The sequence below is a fragment of the Lagopus leucura genome, unplaced genomic scaffold (genome assembly GCF_019238085.1).
Source record: "Lagopus leucura isolate 7727_CA_CO unplaced genomic scaffold, USGS_WTPT01 Super-Scaffold_100001, whole genome shotgun sequence".
NCBI classification, from domain to species: Eukaryota; Metazoa; Chordata; class Aves; order Galliformes; family Phasianidae; genus Lagopus; species Lagopus leucura.
This window is the reverse complement of record NW_024962262.1, coordinates 91613212-91628724: the sequence shown is the minus strand read 5'-3', so window position 1 is coordinate 91628724 and position 15513 is coordinate 91613212. Positions and strand designations below refer to the sequence as shown.

Genomic DNA, 15513 nt, shown 5'->3' with positions numbered 1-15513 from the left:
AACCCTGGCATAAGGCAAGCTGATCTATTTAGTGCCAATGTCAGAGTTACTAAAGGCTAGCTTTTACAAATCAGGTTTTAGTCTTTAGGACCAAGATGAGTCATTTAATCTGATGCAGTGAAAATAGAAAAGTAGAAAAGATGCTTAGGCGTTGAGGCTCATTTTCCTCTTCTTGTGATCAATAGAATTTTTTTCTATTGGGAGTAAATTGTTAAGGTGCATAGAGTGTAACATTGGTGGTGGTGTTGGTAGTGTGGTGGTACATTGGTACTGTGGTGTTGTCCAAAGAGCAGAAATTCAGGTTTCTTACAGTTAATGGAGGAAAAAAAATATTATTGGAGTCCACTGAATTAAAGGAATTCCCCCTTCTCCATTAATGTACTAACATGAAGAGAGTGGAGTTGAGCAAATAGGTTTGCACATCTATGCTTATGTCTGCTTCTTTCCCTCACCACAGTGTCCCAGTTTAAACCAGTGGAGGAGCTCAGATAACAGATAATGAACATAGCATGGGTGCTAGGATGTGTTTTCTGCTGGGACACAAGGAACCAACCATAAGCTGTGGAATTAGTGTTTTCTTGTCCTGTAGCCTGCAATTATTGATGGCCAATAATAGTTTCTGAGAAACTCATCACTTTCCCGAAACTTGAGAAAATATTAAATACTCATAAGGATATTATTCAGTGATGAAAGGCTAAATGAATTGTGGCTTGTTGGTTACTGTATTAAAATAGCTTTTTCTTCTCATTGAAAAGTTTCTAGATCTCTTGTTATAAAATGGTTAAAATTATCTGGCTTTGGTAAATGTTTTGCATTATGAGCAAATATCAACAGGTAAGGATCACTCAGGAGTTTCAATAGGGAAGGCTTCTGAGTTACTACTTAATAAATGGAGGATGTTTGGCATTTACACGTCTATGAAATCTACCCCTTCTGAGAGGGCTTCATTAAGAGCCCATCATTTGATATTGTTAGGATCCACAGCCAGGTTTGAGAGGGTTTTGTATTCTGTAGTGAGGTATCTCTGCACTTAAAAAGGGAAATCCGCTTTCCTGCTTCCTGATGAAGTTTCAGTGCAAACTTGGACTGTTAATAGAAAGAACTGTCCCAGTTGATTTCAGGTGTTTGATTTTTACAGGCTGGCTCATTTTAGTCTTTCCTAAAGAGATCTGTGTGCCTCCACTTAAGGCTTCAGAAAGTTGCATGCGTCACGGAATTTGCTACTGAATTAATACATCTCAGCAATTGTAGACTATCTAAAAGACCTTCCACCTCTTTTCTCTCAGACTCCAAACCGTGACAAAGCGGAGCAAGTTAAGCCAAGCTACTGTGTGCCAAGCTACAGTTTGAATTGAAAAGTCCTCTTCAAGGTTGTTGAATGATGATCCTTGGGCATCTTTACTGGTTTCAGTAAGTGATTAACAAATCATTCTGGGGCATCTCCTCATCAGGGCTTACCACCTCATCAGGGATCTGGATTATCAGGGAAGACTTGTTTTTGTTAAGGTACCTGAGCATAGAGCACAGACTTGAAAGCTGGTGTATCCGCAGCAGATCTCCAAGGATGTTAGTCATCTGGATTTTAGAATTTGTTCATCGGGTGCCAGGTGCACTTTTTTATTGTTTAATTACATGCATTACTTGACCAGCAAGCTCAATCATTGGCTTTTGCTGTCTTGCTTGATCTTAGAGGCTTTTAGGGGTTTCATTAGGCTCACAATGACTATATACTCCTCCTCTGACTGAAAAATAAGCTTTTCTTGTCAAAATATGAAGAAAAGCTTGGTCTGAATTGGATTCAGATTTCCAAATGCAATGGCAAAGTCATGCTTTGTTTTAAACCTTTTTTTTCTTTTCTTTTCTTTTTTTTTTTTTTTTTTCTTTTTTTTTTCCTTTTTTTTTTTGAGCGGAGAGGCTTGCAAACTTGTATCTGTAGGACTGGGTAGCTTTCTGAAAAATTGGAGGAGGAAGGATTGAGCCAAACAAACTATGCTATGTGTTATCAAGCTGCTGATATTTCCAGATCTTCTGCATTTATAATTATTGGTAAATGTGGTAAGGTGGTTGTAATCTCAGGTTATTACAGATCAAATAAAGCAGTGTAATTTTTTCCATGGATTATGCATGAAGTAGAAATCAGACCCTGAGGTGTCTAGTTGTGATCTAAGGTGTACAGAAGCATCTGGGGTACAGTAAGCTGGCTGGCCTCACCTCAGTCCTGGGAAGATTATGGCACTTGTCTTCTTTGGAACCATTTTCAGGCACATGAAGGACAAGAAAATGACTAGAAATAGCATGGATTTACCATGGGCAAACTGTACCTGATGAACATGATAGTGTTTTGTGATGAAGTGACGAGGGCGAGCGAGTGGCAGAGCAGCCTGCTTATTTGTTATTCATTTACTCCTACGGTAGCACAGCGTTCGGCACTTGTGCTGAGAATGGAAGGCTCAGAAAGGCTCTAATTGACTCCAGCTACCTGAAGGGCAATCATGAAGAAGAGTATTTCTTAAAGATATACTATGAAAAGACAGCCAGAAGCAGTAGTCACAGAATGCAGCAGGGGGAAGTTCTTGTTGGGCACAAGAAAAAGTATCTTTCATCATGAGGATGATGAAGCAGGAGCCAGGGAGGTGATGGAAGCTCTTGAACAGTTCTGAAGTTAAGCCTGCCTTGGGCAGGACTAAACACCTCCATATGCTATGTATGTAGCTTTCATTGTTTCCTTTTCTTGAAATAATGTTTTATTGGTGCTCTTAGATTAAATATATACTATTTCCTAAGGGGAAGGGTAAAAAGATATTTGCCTTAAGTCCTTCATGTGCGACTTGTTTCAAATCGCTAGCTTTAAATCTTTAGAAGTGGAGTTGGCTGAATCACGTGGTTGTCTTACAATGCATTAAAAATAAACCAATTCTCCTTCTCCTAAAAAGAGACTTTTATGTTCAGCACAACTCAAGGTAGTGATCAATTTTTGGAACATTCAGCATGCATTTGCCTTAAAAATGGAAGTATTGTTCCCTGCTTATTTCTGATGGTTTAGTCTGAAGAATATCTAAAGAGATTTTCAGGGAAAATGCTGGACCTCACATCTATAGCTGAGGGCATAAAGCTACCTTTTTGATAAAGAACAAATTTTCTTGCTAGCTTGCTTTCTTCCATTAAGTTGTTCGTGCCCAGCGTCCACTGAGTTTCAGTGAAAGTGGCTGTGAGAATGCCCTGAGAATATCACCAATTAACCATCCTCATCTCTGTGGATGGTGCTAGCTGTTAGCTGTTAGCTGGGAGGTTCTCTGCTAACTTGGCTTGGATCATTTTGTTGTGTGGGCTGAGAGGCCATCCAGTGAAAGAAGAATACACAGAATAATTTTACCCTCAAGTGAGCTAGTCACTCTGTAAGCCAAAACTTCCATACCTTTCAAATTAAGTGCACGTTCTTATTTAATAAATTAATTGAAGGTTGAGGTGCAGCAATTTAGGTAGTGAGGTACAAAGCTATGGGACTTAAAATTATTTCTCTCATGCTCATTAGGTTCTAAAAGGGGATTTTAAAGTGCTGAGCAGCTTTTGCAGGCTAGACCTGCAGTAAAATATAATTCCTTCTGAGGATTATGCACACCAATGCCTTGTGATCTGACCTCAGCTGATCCATGGGGCTCAGAGGTGGACCTAAAGCATGCCTTTCTAAGGAGATGTTTAATGTAATTATCCATATAGCAAGCAAACAAAAAGATTGTGAAATGTGGAGGCTTCCTCTTCTAGGGAAGTAAGTACTGAGATCAGAGTTGTGAGCTCCCTTCAGCTTTGACCATCAGTCTGTTGCTGCCCTTTCTTCAACACTGTTTTCTAGTTAGTAAAGTTATCTATGTTCCCACCTTCTTAAAATTGATTTGAAAGCTGGATTCAAGAATGAATAAGAGCTTACCTTTTTTTAGTTAATTTTTTTTCCCTGTTGAATTTAGTTCTGCCACAGCAATGTAGCTGTAACAAGTCTTTTCAGTAGAAGAATAATGGAATGTGGTGTTGGATGACAGTGTGTTTTTAATTTTGGCTTTGTCTTGGACTCCGTGATCCAACACTTTATAGAGATGGACATAAGCATACATCCATGTAGCTGTAAGTCTACTGAAGAGGAAGATGAATATTCTACTTGTAAGATTTCAGAAGCCGACTGCAAAGCAACCCAAACAGATACCTTTGTTAGCTGGTTGGCTGCCTGACAGTGACTTCATGTTTATGACTGGGGTTTCCAGACATATATAAGCAAACACATCTGTCAATACACATTGAATTTAGGAGCTGATGTGCACTGCTTTGTTACAAAGGTTGTCTCTGTGCCAGATACTGTAGCTTTGATGCATGTATAAAATATACAAATAATATTTTGCATGCCCGTTTAGCCACATTCAATCAATGAAATTAACTAATTAACAATACCCAGCAAATAAGAGGATACTGGGACTGCTCCATTGTAAAGCTAGCATGCTAAGTCACCAGACTTGGTCAAGTACTTAAGCTTTAGGCCTATGTGAGATCAGATGTTGAGTTCAGCATACAACAGAAATCTCTTGATATAGCACTGTAGATTTTTGGCTGTCTCTGTTGTAAGGACTGCTTGGAATATTATAGTGTGGTAGCTTTATTCTCCAGGATTTTCTTAAGTGCTTGGTTGAGACTTTGACTGTTTACTGACATTAGCACATCAGAATTTTCTTTCTAATAATGACAAGTCAGTAAGTTGACTTGAAGAAGTTCAAAATAGAGAACTCTAATTTATGCCTTGCTTTTTTTCCTAAGTCTAATATGACAACAGCATGTGATATAAATAACACACTTTTTAAAAATACTAAGTAAATATTTCTTAATATCGAATGGAGATAAAATTGAAAGTAACCACTAGATGGCACTTGAAAATTGGGTATAGAGATATACTATCTGCTTTCAAAATAGTTACGAATTTTGGTAGATTTTACATCAATCTGCACAGCTCTGGGAAAAGCTGGTGTTTCCAAAAACAGAGTTAAATTAAACCACTACAGAGTTAAATTAAACCAGTTACAGAGTTAAATTAAACTAGTACAGCTACTAAGGAATCTAGTCTGCTTTGAAAGCTCATTCTTGATGCAGAAATGCAGCCTAGAAAGGAGTACTTGTAAAACTGAAAAATATGTGCAGATTAGTTTTGCACTGATTTTTATTTGTATCCAGCTTAACAACTCAGTTCTGTCCTGACATTGTGTTTACCTTCTCAAACTTTGTCTAAATTGAAATGTTTGCTCAAAATGCATTGTATGTGCTGTTGGTTTAACATTTTTGGAAATATTATTTTAAATCAATAGCTAGGATATTATACTGGAATTCAGTGGGGGGGTGAGGCTTCAGGAAAGGATCCAACTCCAAGAGCACATAGTTTTTCCCTTTACTCATTTTATGTGCTGGCAAGAGAAGAGATTGTGACAATGTAATTCTGCAGAAAATAAGATGGTAGCTAGGAATTTATTTATCAAGTCAAACTTGTGGCATTTCTGTCACTGGTCATTACAGATTCCTGCTTTATTTGAAAACTCCATGTAGCCTTTTTGTTTCTGAGATGCATGAGTTGCAGTATTATGATGTTATGCATGTATGTATGTATGATGATATATGCAGTATTATGAGCTAATAATATTGGAAGATGAGCAAATCTGAGTAAATACTTTCTGTAGTCACTTGTCTTGATTCTTCTTCCAAAGGAGTGATGGGTAGACTGTAGTTGTTCCGAGGGGTTGTTTGACAGACATCTTAATCTCTTGTCCTTGAGTTGAAGAAAGCAGAAGTAGATAAACCGTAATGTTCAGTTGTGCAAGGATGTTTTATGGCCTATTAAATATGTATTAAGGGACTAATTCTTCCATTTGCTTACACAGCTGTATTTGGTTCCCCTGACACTGGTAGCAGTTATGATTGAATTTTGTTATGAAAGCGTTACGCACATGGTAAACCTTAGAATGGATTACAGTGGCGACAGACACAAGGCCACGTTGTCTGCTTTTTGTGTAAAGTGCTAGGACACAATCAACAAGAAGTGAAAAGGAGAGTCAAATAATTTTCCCTTTCAGCTCTTTTCACCCTGCATGTCTGCAGCAATAACATCTCATTTGTGCTGTTTTGTGTTGTGCAAAAGGATTTGGCTGTACTACTGCCATGACTGGACCTTAAAGAAACTTGCATGCCTACTACCCAAAGATGAAAATAAAGCTCTCAGATTGGCAAGTAAAAAAAAAATGGCTCTTTATAATCCCATTTGCCAGTCTTCAAAGGCTCTGAGCAAAATGCTAAGCCATCCCTCTTGTTAATGCAAATTTCAATTTGACTTTGCTTTCTTAGCCTCTTAGCAAGGAAGCTCCTGCTGAACTGCAGGAGCTCAACTCAAACTCAACTCAAATTCAACACACATGAATTTGATGATGAGAGCACACACGTACCAAAATTCACTAAGTATTTCCTTCATTTTATCTGTGATCTCACTGGCTGCAAAGCTCTTTAGACTGGGATTAATTGTTAGTGATTTGCAAAAGCCTAACGATTCAGTTAACAAATCACAAAGGTTTTCATTTTAGCATAATACTAAAATAATAGTAAAGCACAGGGGTGACAGCTGTCTCTCTCCTCTTTAAACAGTTGGAAGTAGTCTCGATCATGAAGGATCAGAAGATTCTTGGGAGTGTGTATTTGAATGGTAGCTCAGTTCTGGCTGCATGCTTTCATTCAGAACAATGCCTCTGTCTTCTGAATTTTCTCCCCTGCTTTCCAAGAAGTATTTTTTGGATTACGCTGTTGCTGTGGTCTCATGCTGCTCTACAGACAGGCACTTCTCTCTTTTCTGAGAGGTGGTTGCATTTCACAGTCTCTCCATGTCCCTGGAGCAAAAGCGTGTTCCTGATAAATGGTGCTGCGTCAGCAGAGGGCTTTTGTAGCTCATTTTGTTGCTATTCCCTCCTTTGTGGGAGGAAGCATCACAAGGCACGTTTCGCTCTACCGTGTCTTAGGCTTGTATTCTGCTCACCTGCCAGGATTTGTTGGCTCTCTGTCCTGTTGTGAAACGAAGAAAAAAAAAAAAAAAGGGAGCGGAAATACTGCTTTGGAGAAAATAGGTGCTAAATCCCTCTGCCCTGGCAGATTGTTTCTCACTTTGATTTAGCAGCCCAGGCATGAGGGTGTTAGGGTAGCTGCCCTCAGATAGGTGTGTAGGAGGCATGATGCTGCTCCCTGACACGTGCCTGCCCGGGGAGCCCTGCCCATTGCTGCAGCTCCTGCTGGGGGAGGCAGAGATGCTGACTGGTGGGTGGGGGAGGCTGCTGTAAGGTATCCCTGGAGTAGGCCTACCTGCAGACTGCAGCTATGGATTGTTTTGTTACAGAAGTAACAAAAAAAGCTGCCTCTGCAGCTGCTGAAGGCTGAAATGAATCCTGTAATGATAAATGGCCTGTGTTGGTTGAGACGCAAAGTCTTCAGACAACAAGTGGCTGTGGGACGAAGCCACACAATCTGGAAAGAGACACTGACACAAAAAGGAGGGTGCAGTTAGGCTGGTTATTTAAGAAGTTTAAATAAACCCCCAGAAACTTCTGGGGTTTGTGTTTGGAGGCAGTGATGCTGTTTGAGTAAGGATGTTAGTGATTTACACTTTCAAACCCTCTGGTGCAACATGGCTTCCCCTGTTCGGCACAGGAGCACTTGGTAGCATGGGGAGGGGGAGCAGCACTCCTCTCTGCCACCTCAGTGAGCCGTGTCCTAAGGACAGTGGCATGGAAATCATTCGAGTGGCTTGGCCTTTTTCTTTTTTCATCACGTGTACCTGCCAGCAGTGGGGAGTTGTATGTTTAAAAACGTGAAGCATAGAGGTGAGCTTTCCATCTCCCCCCTCCCCCGCCTGTGTAGTTGGGGGGGCTCGGAATTCTGTGGAGGGGTGGCAGATTTGAAAGTAAACAGCTGCATCTCAACTGCATCCTTGCCCTGGCTGGTTGTGGTCTCCTCCATCCTCTGCTTCATCTCCCCCTGCGCTCAGCTTTATCCCTCTACCTGAGTGCTGAGAGTGCCTCAAGGCCTCCACCAGCTGCCTGAGCCTGCGGCTGCCCCTCCTGGGAGGGCACTGCCCCAAGGGCCAGCGTTATACCCTCTTCCCTTAGCAGGTATTCATTGTGGCCTCTGTGGGTGGCTGTGGGGTGTTTGGTCAGGTGTGGAAGTGGTGGTATTTCTGCTGGAAAGGAACTGTGCAGCCTAACCAGAGCAAACATGGGGGTGGGTGGTTGCTATGCGATCCCTGAGGCTTTCGTTAAAAGCCGTATCCAAAATGCAGCAGGACCCACGTCCACTGCCTCAGTGAGGTTATTTGAAAAGTCGTTCTCCACCATGTGTTCATTTTACTATTTGCTTTTTAAATGTGTGATTGGTGTTTGAACTCCTGTCTGTTTTCAAAGGCCGTATTTAGGGTAATACGAAGCAGAAAATAAGCGTTTTGACCATTTCCCAAGCCATTTGTCACTTCCTAAAGGTTGCTTTTCTAGGTTCTTTGATGGTCAGATGTTGACTTTGTAGGTTCTGCAATTGGTATGTCCTAGCAGTGACAGTTGTAAGGTAACTGCTGGTAGTGCTTACCTAACGAGTGGCTGTTACCTGGCATTTAGACTGGGGAGAGACATTCAATTGCTAAGTTTTAAGCAGAGTGTTGTCTGAAATGCATTTGCCATAATAAGGTGCAGTCAGCTGTTTGTTCTTCATAAGGAAAGCTCAAAGGTTTATGCCTGTGCTAGAGTTTTGTTTTTTTAATTTCCTAGTCAGTTTACTCATACGTACATAGTAGCAATAGCACCTGGTTCCTAAATGTTTGCCTTTTGGAGGCAATATTTGTAAAAGAGAGTTTACCCTCTTTTTTAATGAGGATGTTCCTGACGAACTTCTTACAAAGCAAAATATTACCTTATTGTATTTTTTTTCCTACTTGTCTTCTATAAATGAAGAGGGGAAAAAAAACAAACAACTAAACCTGAATATAATTATTTAAAATCAGTTGTCATATAATGACTTTGCAGTAGATTATGTATCTCTTGCCATCTTTTGAAGTCTTTTTTTCCTTATGTTACACTTAAACTTCATGGAAAGATTAATGTTTGCATTAATGCCTTTTAAAAACCAGTTACTTTAAGTGGTAACACAAGCACATCCAATACTCCTGACAGCACAGGTAATCTTTCCTGTGTAATAAATAAAAGCATTATGAGGTTTTGTTTTTCCATCCTGCATTTTTGCTGTCTGCTTGTGGCTTCTGTTTGAAAAGCAGATCTGGGTACAGTTCAGCACTTGAGATGCCCTTATTTCCATTTCAACTGACAATTCTGAAGAATTAACAATGACAATATTAACCAAAAGCAGAACTAAATGATGTCTATGTAAAAAGGCAAGTGAACACTAATAGCAGATGTATTCCTGTTTGTTTTGTTTTTTTTTTTTTTAATCATTTTGATAGCATAGGAATAGCTGATGTTCTTCTTGGGCTTGGGTTTAAGGGTTTAAATTTTTGTTTTTGAGGGGAAAAAAAAAAAAAAGGAGGCAACTCAGAGTTTAGTTTAAGAAAATAAGGAATAGTTTAAAATCTTAGCAAAATGAAAGTATGTCATTAAAAATTAAGGAAGACTTGTTGCTGACTTGTTGCTGTGTTGCATGTGGTGACAGCCTATCCCAAATGTCTGCCAGCAAGCAGAACTCTACTGAGTCTCAGCATGTCCCCTATTAAGCCATCGCATCTCTGAAAGTAATAAAGCTCATTAATGGCTTTCTGCTGTGAAACAATAAACAATATATTCACAGATTGGTCAATAATTAGTGCCAACTAGCTTTTGTCCTTCATTACAGAAGTATTCTGACTCAATTATTCTAGAACTAAAAGAAACTTATTTAAAAAAAAAATCCTTTTGTATTCACTATTCACATAGGTGTTGTTTTTTTTTTTACAATGCAGCAATCTCCTTTTGCATGAGAATTCTAACGCCTCTTCAGCCCACTAAACTTGAGAAAGTGACTTCATTGCGTAGTCCCCTACTTCTTATTTAAACAGTTCATTTCAGTGACTCCATAGCCTCCAAGACTATGAGGCATTAATATCACAGTTGTCCTCTTGTCATTTTTGGTTTTATGAAATGAGAATTTTGATAGTGAGAAGCAGAAGACTTACATACAGATGTATAGTAAATAACAGAAAAAGATGAGCAATCATTCTTCTCACTTCTCTCTCTCATCCACCTCTTTTCTTGAGAGATCTATTTTATTTTTATTTTTTCCCTCTGAAGCCCTATTGTGTGTGTATTTATAAGACATCCAAGAAATCAGTGTGTCCAGGACCAGAAAGGAAATAAATCAGCCAGTACAAAAAATAAAAATAATGATAAAAAAAATAATAATTTAAAAGATCTTTTTATTGGTGCACTACCTCTGGAACATCTGATCTGTATGGTCATGTTATGCAGTGTATTTGACTTATTTTAAGCAAAGCTGTTCATGCTTCCATCTTGTCTTCCTGTACCGTTCCTTTTCCCTTGTGTCTCACCTAATCATTCTTAAGCCAAAACATTTCTTGTAAAATTTTGTTAGCTGGCTTTAATGGTTTTTACTCTTGCAAACTTTGAAAAGTTACTAAATCTAACTTAAAATATATATGATATTTTTACTGATATTATGGTAGAAATTACATTTTTTTGAGGTGTGGTTCATAAATTCCAGCTATTACAAACTTCATAGTTGAAGGGCTGTGTGTATTCTATCGTATTTCTGCCACAGATCCCACAGACACTGCCCATGACTTGTTTTGTGACTTTCCGTGGAACCATTTGATGGCATTAACATGCTTCAGTTCTTATAGGATCCAAGTCCAGGTGAAAATCTTGCTGGTAGGGATACTTGCCAGCATTCAGGGATCCTTGTGATGGAAAGAGAAGGAAGTGATGTTTTTGCTGATTTCCCTCTACCAGTTACTTTTCTCCCAGACAAAACTAGAAACTAACATGCCATTGATCATATGTCAAAGGGGAAAAAAAAGGAAAAATTAGTAGAATCTAGGGGATCTGAATGAATTGCTTTGGTGTTTTGCCATTCAGAAAGTAATTCATTGCAATAAAACTTGTGTTGTCATTTAATCATGTACGCATTCACTTGAACATTGAACATCTTGCTTATGTAATTACATTGTCAAACTGTTCCATGCAAAAAAAAAAAAAATCTGAGACTTGAAAACTGAAGATCTTCAACAGTAATACTACTACACTGTTGATCTGCGTCAGAAAATACCCCGAGTGGCAAAAGCAGATGGTGGTTCAGTGTTTTAGGAGGAGATGCAGGTGGGAATCACCGTGCAGCAGTTACATGGCAAAATTTACTTTTGGATAGGAAAAACTTCAAACTTGCATTTCACTATACTGAACTGCTGCTTGATTTTTTTCACCCTTCATTATTCTTTTGAAGCTGTTGTTTCTGTGTATTTAATTTCCAGTGTGTTGGATCCTCTTTGCAAGTCCCAGATAAAGATTTTGGTGAAGTGTTGCTTGATGGATTGCTATATAATACTTGCTGAGAAGACAGTTGTTACTTGTAGAAAATTAACAGTGATAGCCATGCAATCAAAGTTTAAATGCGCTCTGTTCAGAAGCAGGATGATAGGAACAGCAGAGTGTGGAGCCAAACAAAAAACTGCTAAGTCCCCCTCCCTGGAAGCATTCAGAGGGCAGCAAATACCACTGATAAACAAGGAGGGATGACGGGACTTATAAAATCTAGTGTACATACAAGAAAATGCTATTTTTACATATTCCTAAGTTAAAATGCTTGAATCTGTCTAATTCGGGGTTCAGTTTTTTTCTTCAGTGAGTGGTGTCTGAAGTTCCTTCTGCTTTCTGCACTGTTCAAGTCAGCAAGGGAAGCAGCTGCTTATGTGCATTTCTGGAGCAAACAAGAGCGTACCACCAAAATGCCAGTGAATTAACCAAGAATCACCCTGGGAAAACATCAGCCAAAAGTAGAATTAGTAGTTGAGAAATATGTATGGGTGTGGCAGGAGCTGTGATGGCTCTTGCTGCTGGACACTGCTGCGTGAAGTGGTCCCAGCAAGGTGTTTGATATGTGTAAGTGAGGTGTAAGAGCTACGTAAGCGCACTGCAGATCTTACCTGGATGTAGCAGATCTTCTGAGCCATCCCTGACATTGGCAGGTAGCCTGTGGTGAGGATGTGTTCTTAGTGAGAGGTACTTTAAGAGGTACTTTGAAGGACACACATGCAAGATGAGTATGAGAAATTTGTTTACCTTCTGCAGGCCATTGGTTGTGTGGATGGTTTCCTGTGCATAGGCTCTTGTAGATAAGTACTTTTAAGAGTGTCAGAGTAACTACTTCTGGTTGATTGCTTCAAATTTGTCTGTGAAAATTCATTTCTGTCAGGCAGGGAGTCAGATTTCCTTATGATACTTTTTATTAGTAGCACTCTGGAAATCCTAGCTCATAGTGTCATGGGGTTCTGCATCAATATTGCTATATATGTGTGTGATTAACAGATGAGTAGGTAGTTATACATTTTATGGTTAAAAAGAGGGATTTTCTGACTTACTCTATAGCAAAATATGAAAAAATATAGAGGTAACAGCACTAGGAGAGTAGTGAGTTTCACTCAGTGGAGTGTGAGCACTGTGAGCACTTCTGTGCTACCATTTAGGGAAGAGTATATCTGAGAGCAAAGTTAGCTAGTGTGCTGGTTTCATTTTCTTAAACTGTTTGTCACTAGTTGATCAGGTGGGAAAAGTTAAGAAAAGATGCATCCTTGTTGGTAGTGATGGTTGAAATAAACCTCTACCTACTGCCCTGCCAGAATCTGCTCAGAGTCTTGCATTGGTGCCTCTGGCATTTTTGGTTTCTATAAGTATGATGGTCATTTGTGCTCAAGGGTTTGTTGTGAACATATGACTGTTTTTGCATGGCAGGTCACAGTAATGAAAGGCAGTAGTAGGAATAAGGATCATTCGACAGAAGGAGAAGGAACTGGGAAACGACCAAAAAGAAAGTGTCTTCAGTGGCATCCCCTGCTTGCCAAGAAACTCCTTGACTTTTCTGAAGAGGAGGAGGAAGAAGAGGAGGAGGAAGATATTGATAAGGTAGACTTCATTGGATACTTGGACTGTAGAAGGTGAATGATGGGTCAGACTCACCTCAGCAGTGTTTTTATTTTATTTCTTGCTGTTCTCTTTCCAAGCTAACCCAGTCAATTAAAAAGATAAATAAGGTGATAGCGTGCACATAATGCTGTAATGAGAAGTAGCAAATAACAAGAAAATGTGGATTGTCAATCATTATTTGAAAATTTTTGACAAACCCCTGTTTTGTAGAGTTAGTTTAGTAGTTTTAATCGTTACTTTAATAGCATATTGCACATCTTGGTCTTGATTGCTTAAGGTTGTTCTTATGATGTATTTTTAATTGTTTATAGACATAGTGTTAGCTGGTGCCAAATATCTGTCTCCTGTGACTTTGAGGACATACCAAGCAATAATACTCTTATTATTCCTAAAATCTGAAAGATTGGAAAGGAAAAAGAAGGAAAGGCTGACAGAAATTTATGCTATCTTTGTGTAAGAAATTCAACCTCTCTTCTGGAATATTGTGAGCACAAGTGGAATAATCTCCCTGTTCTGACGCTTGATACTTTGGTGTTGTTTAATGATATTAGATGCAACCGTCTTTCATAAGGACCCACCCCTCTGTGTCACCTCACAGATGTACACTTAGAGTCAACCTCTATAATGAGAAGTGGGTGTGGGAGAAGTGGTGTTGGTTTTGAAGACACGATATTTCCATCGTGTGGATAACGTTCGTATTGGCATCTCCTTGATGCCCTGCTAAGACAAGATTGAGAGATCAGTGCTGAGAAGGCATACTGGAAAGGACGAGTGGTTCTTGATGAGGATAAGGAGCAACTAGAAGGGGGCTGTGCTGTCTATTGACCTCATGGGTTACCTTCCGCTATGTAGTATAAAATAGCAATGTTGTGGTTTGGTAGGTTGTGGCTTTCTGTCCAGTAATAACTTAATTAAGTTATAACTAGCTTTATGTGGTGTGGCTGTTGTGTGAATAGTATGCTGGTCTCTGAGCTGAGTGAGTACATTTTGGTAATGGATTCTGTTGAGAATTGCCCTCTGGCAGTCGGGCTGCAATGCAGGGGTTGTAGTGCAGTACAGCCCACAAGCTGGGAAATGAACATCAGGAGCTGGGGAAGCAACTGGTACCTGTGTGCTCTTGTTCCTGTGGACTTTGTCATTGTGAACACATGTCACTGAAGTACAAGGCAACTCAGCTCACTTAGTGAGAAAAGACATGGTATCTAGTATGCAGGAAACATGTGTAGGGAGGATTATCCTCCTTTTATCCCCTTTAGAGTTGTTGTTAGAGAATAGTCCTCACCTTAGAAATCTGCTCCACTTGCAAATCAGTGCTTAAGTCTTGAATGAACCTCGGGCCTTTGGGCAAAGTCTGATATGGAATTCCTGATCTTGATTGATTGATCCTGATCCTGAGGTGGAATGGATGGCCTTTAGAGACATGCATACAAGTCTATATGTGTCTTCCTCGTTCAGACGGAGCATAAACTCAGTCTCTGAGAAGCATGAATAACCATGTCTACATCCCTTTCCTTTGGTTCTATTAGGTGCCACTCCTTGGCGCTGATGGTTTAGAGCAGGATGCTGATGAAACTGAAGACGACGAGTCCTCAGAGCAACGAGCTCGCCGACCAATGAATGCATTTCTCTTGTTCTGCAAACGCCATCGCTCTCTGGTGCGGAAAGAACACCCTCGCCTCGATAACCGTGGCGCAACCAAGATCTTGGCAGATTGGTGGGCTGTTCTAGATCCAAAAGAGAAGCAGAAATACACTGACATGGCCAAGGAGGTAGGTTCTACTTGAATGGATGACACAAAGGGAGCTTATTACATGGTTATCTGTCTTACATTTCTTAGTATATTAAAAACTTTTGGTGGGGTTTTTCTCTTCTCTGAACTCCTTAGCTTACCTAATGGGATTATGGTACCCAGAACCAAGTTGTTCTCGCTTTGATTCTCTTGGTCTTGCAGACCAGAAAGGAAGTAAAGAAGTCTGTGTATGCATACTAGTATGGCTCTAGTAACCATTTGAGCAAAGCACGTGCCTTTCGTGGTAGATAAAACCTGATAATCCCAGCAGTGCAAACACTTACATGATAGATTGTGGCTTTTGAAAACACTAAATTATACAGTTCTTGTCAATTGACTGTTACATCATGCTGCGCATTTGCTGTCAATAATATAGCTTGACCAAGCCAAAAGTATAGTGAACAAATTCAGTCCCTTTTTACTTTTAAAATTAGTTTAACTACTAAGTACTTCCTAGGTTAAGTACTCTCCCTTTATATTGATAATAGAGTGTGCAAGTTACTTTGGCTAATAATATTGTTCTGAAAGAGACTG

At 39.6% G+C, this 15513-nt stretch overlaps 1 protein-coding gene across 9 annotated transcripts in view; it reads left to right on the top strand.

Annotated features, from left to right (window-relative positions):
- BBX (BBX high mobility group box domain containing) overlaps positions 1-15513 on the top strand; it is a 128568-nt gene that overhangs the window by 58819 nt on the left and 54236 nt on the right. For 5 of the 9 annotated variants that reach the window (XM_042867413.1, XM_042867412.1, XM_042867408.1 and 2 more), the window contains exons 3-5: positions 1287-1410; positions 12999-13169; positions 14717-14959. In XM_042867413.1, coding sequence (XP_042723347.1) covers positions 13008-13169; positions 14717-14959 — 405 coding nt within the window. In that variant the 5' untranslated portion in view covers positions 1287-1410; positions 12999-13007. The remainder of the gene's footprint in view (positions 1-1286; positions 1411-12998; positions 13170-14716; positions 14960-15513) is intronic. The other 4 variants (XM_042867411.1, XM_042867417.1, XM_042867415.1 and 1 more) reach the window with 2 other exon arrangements.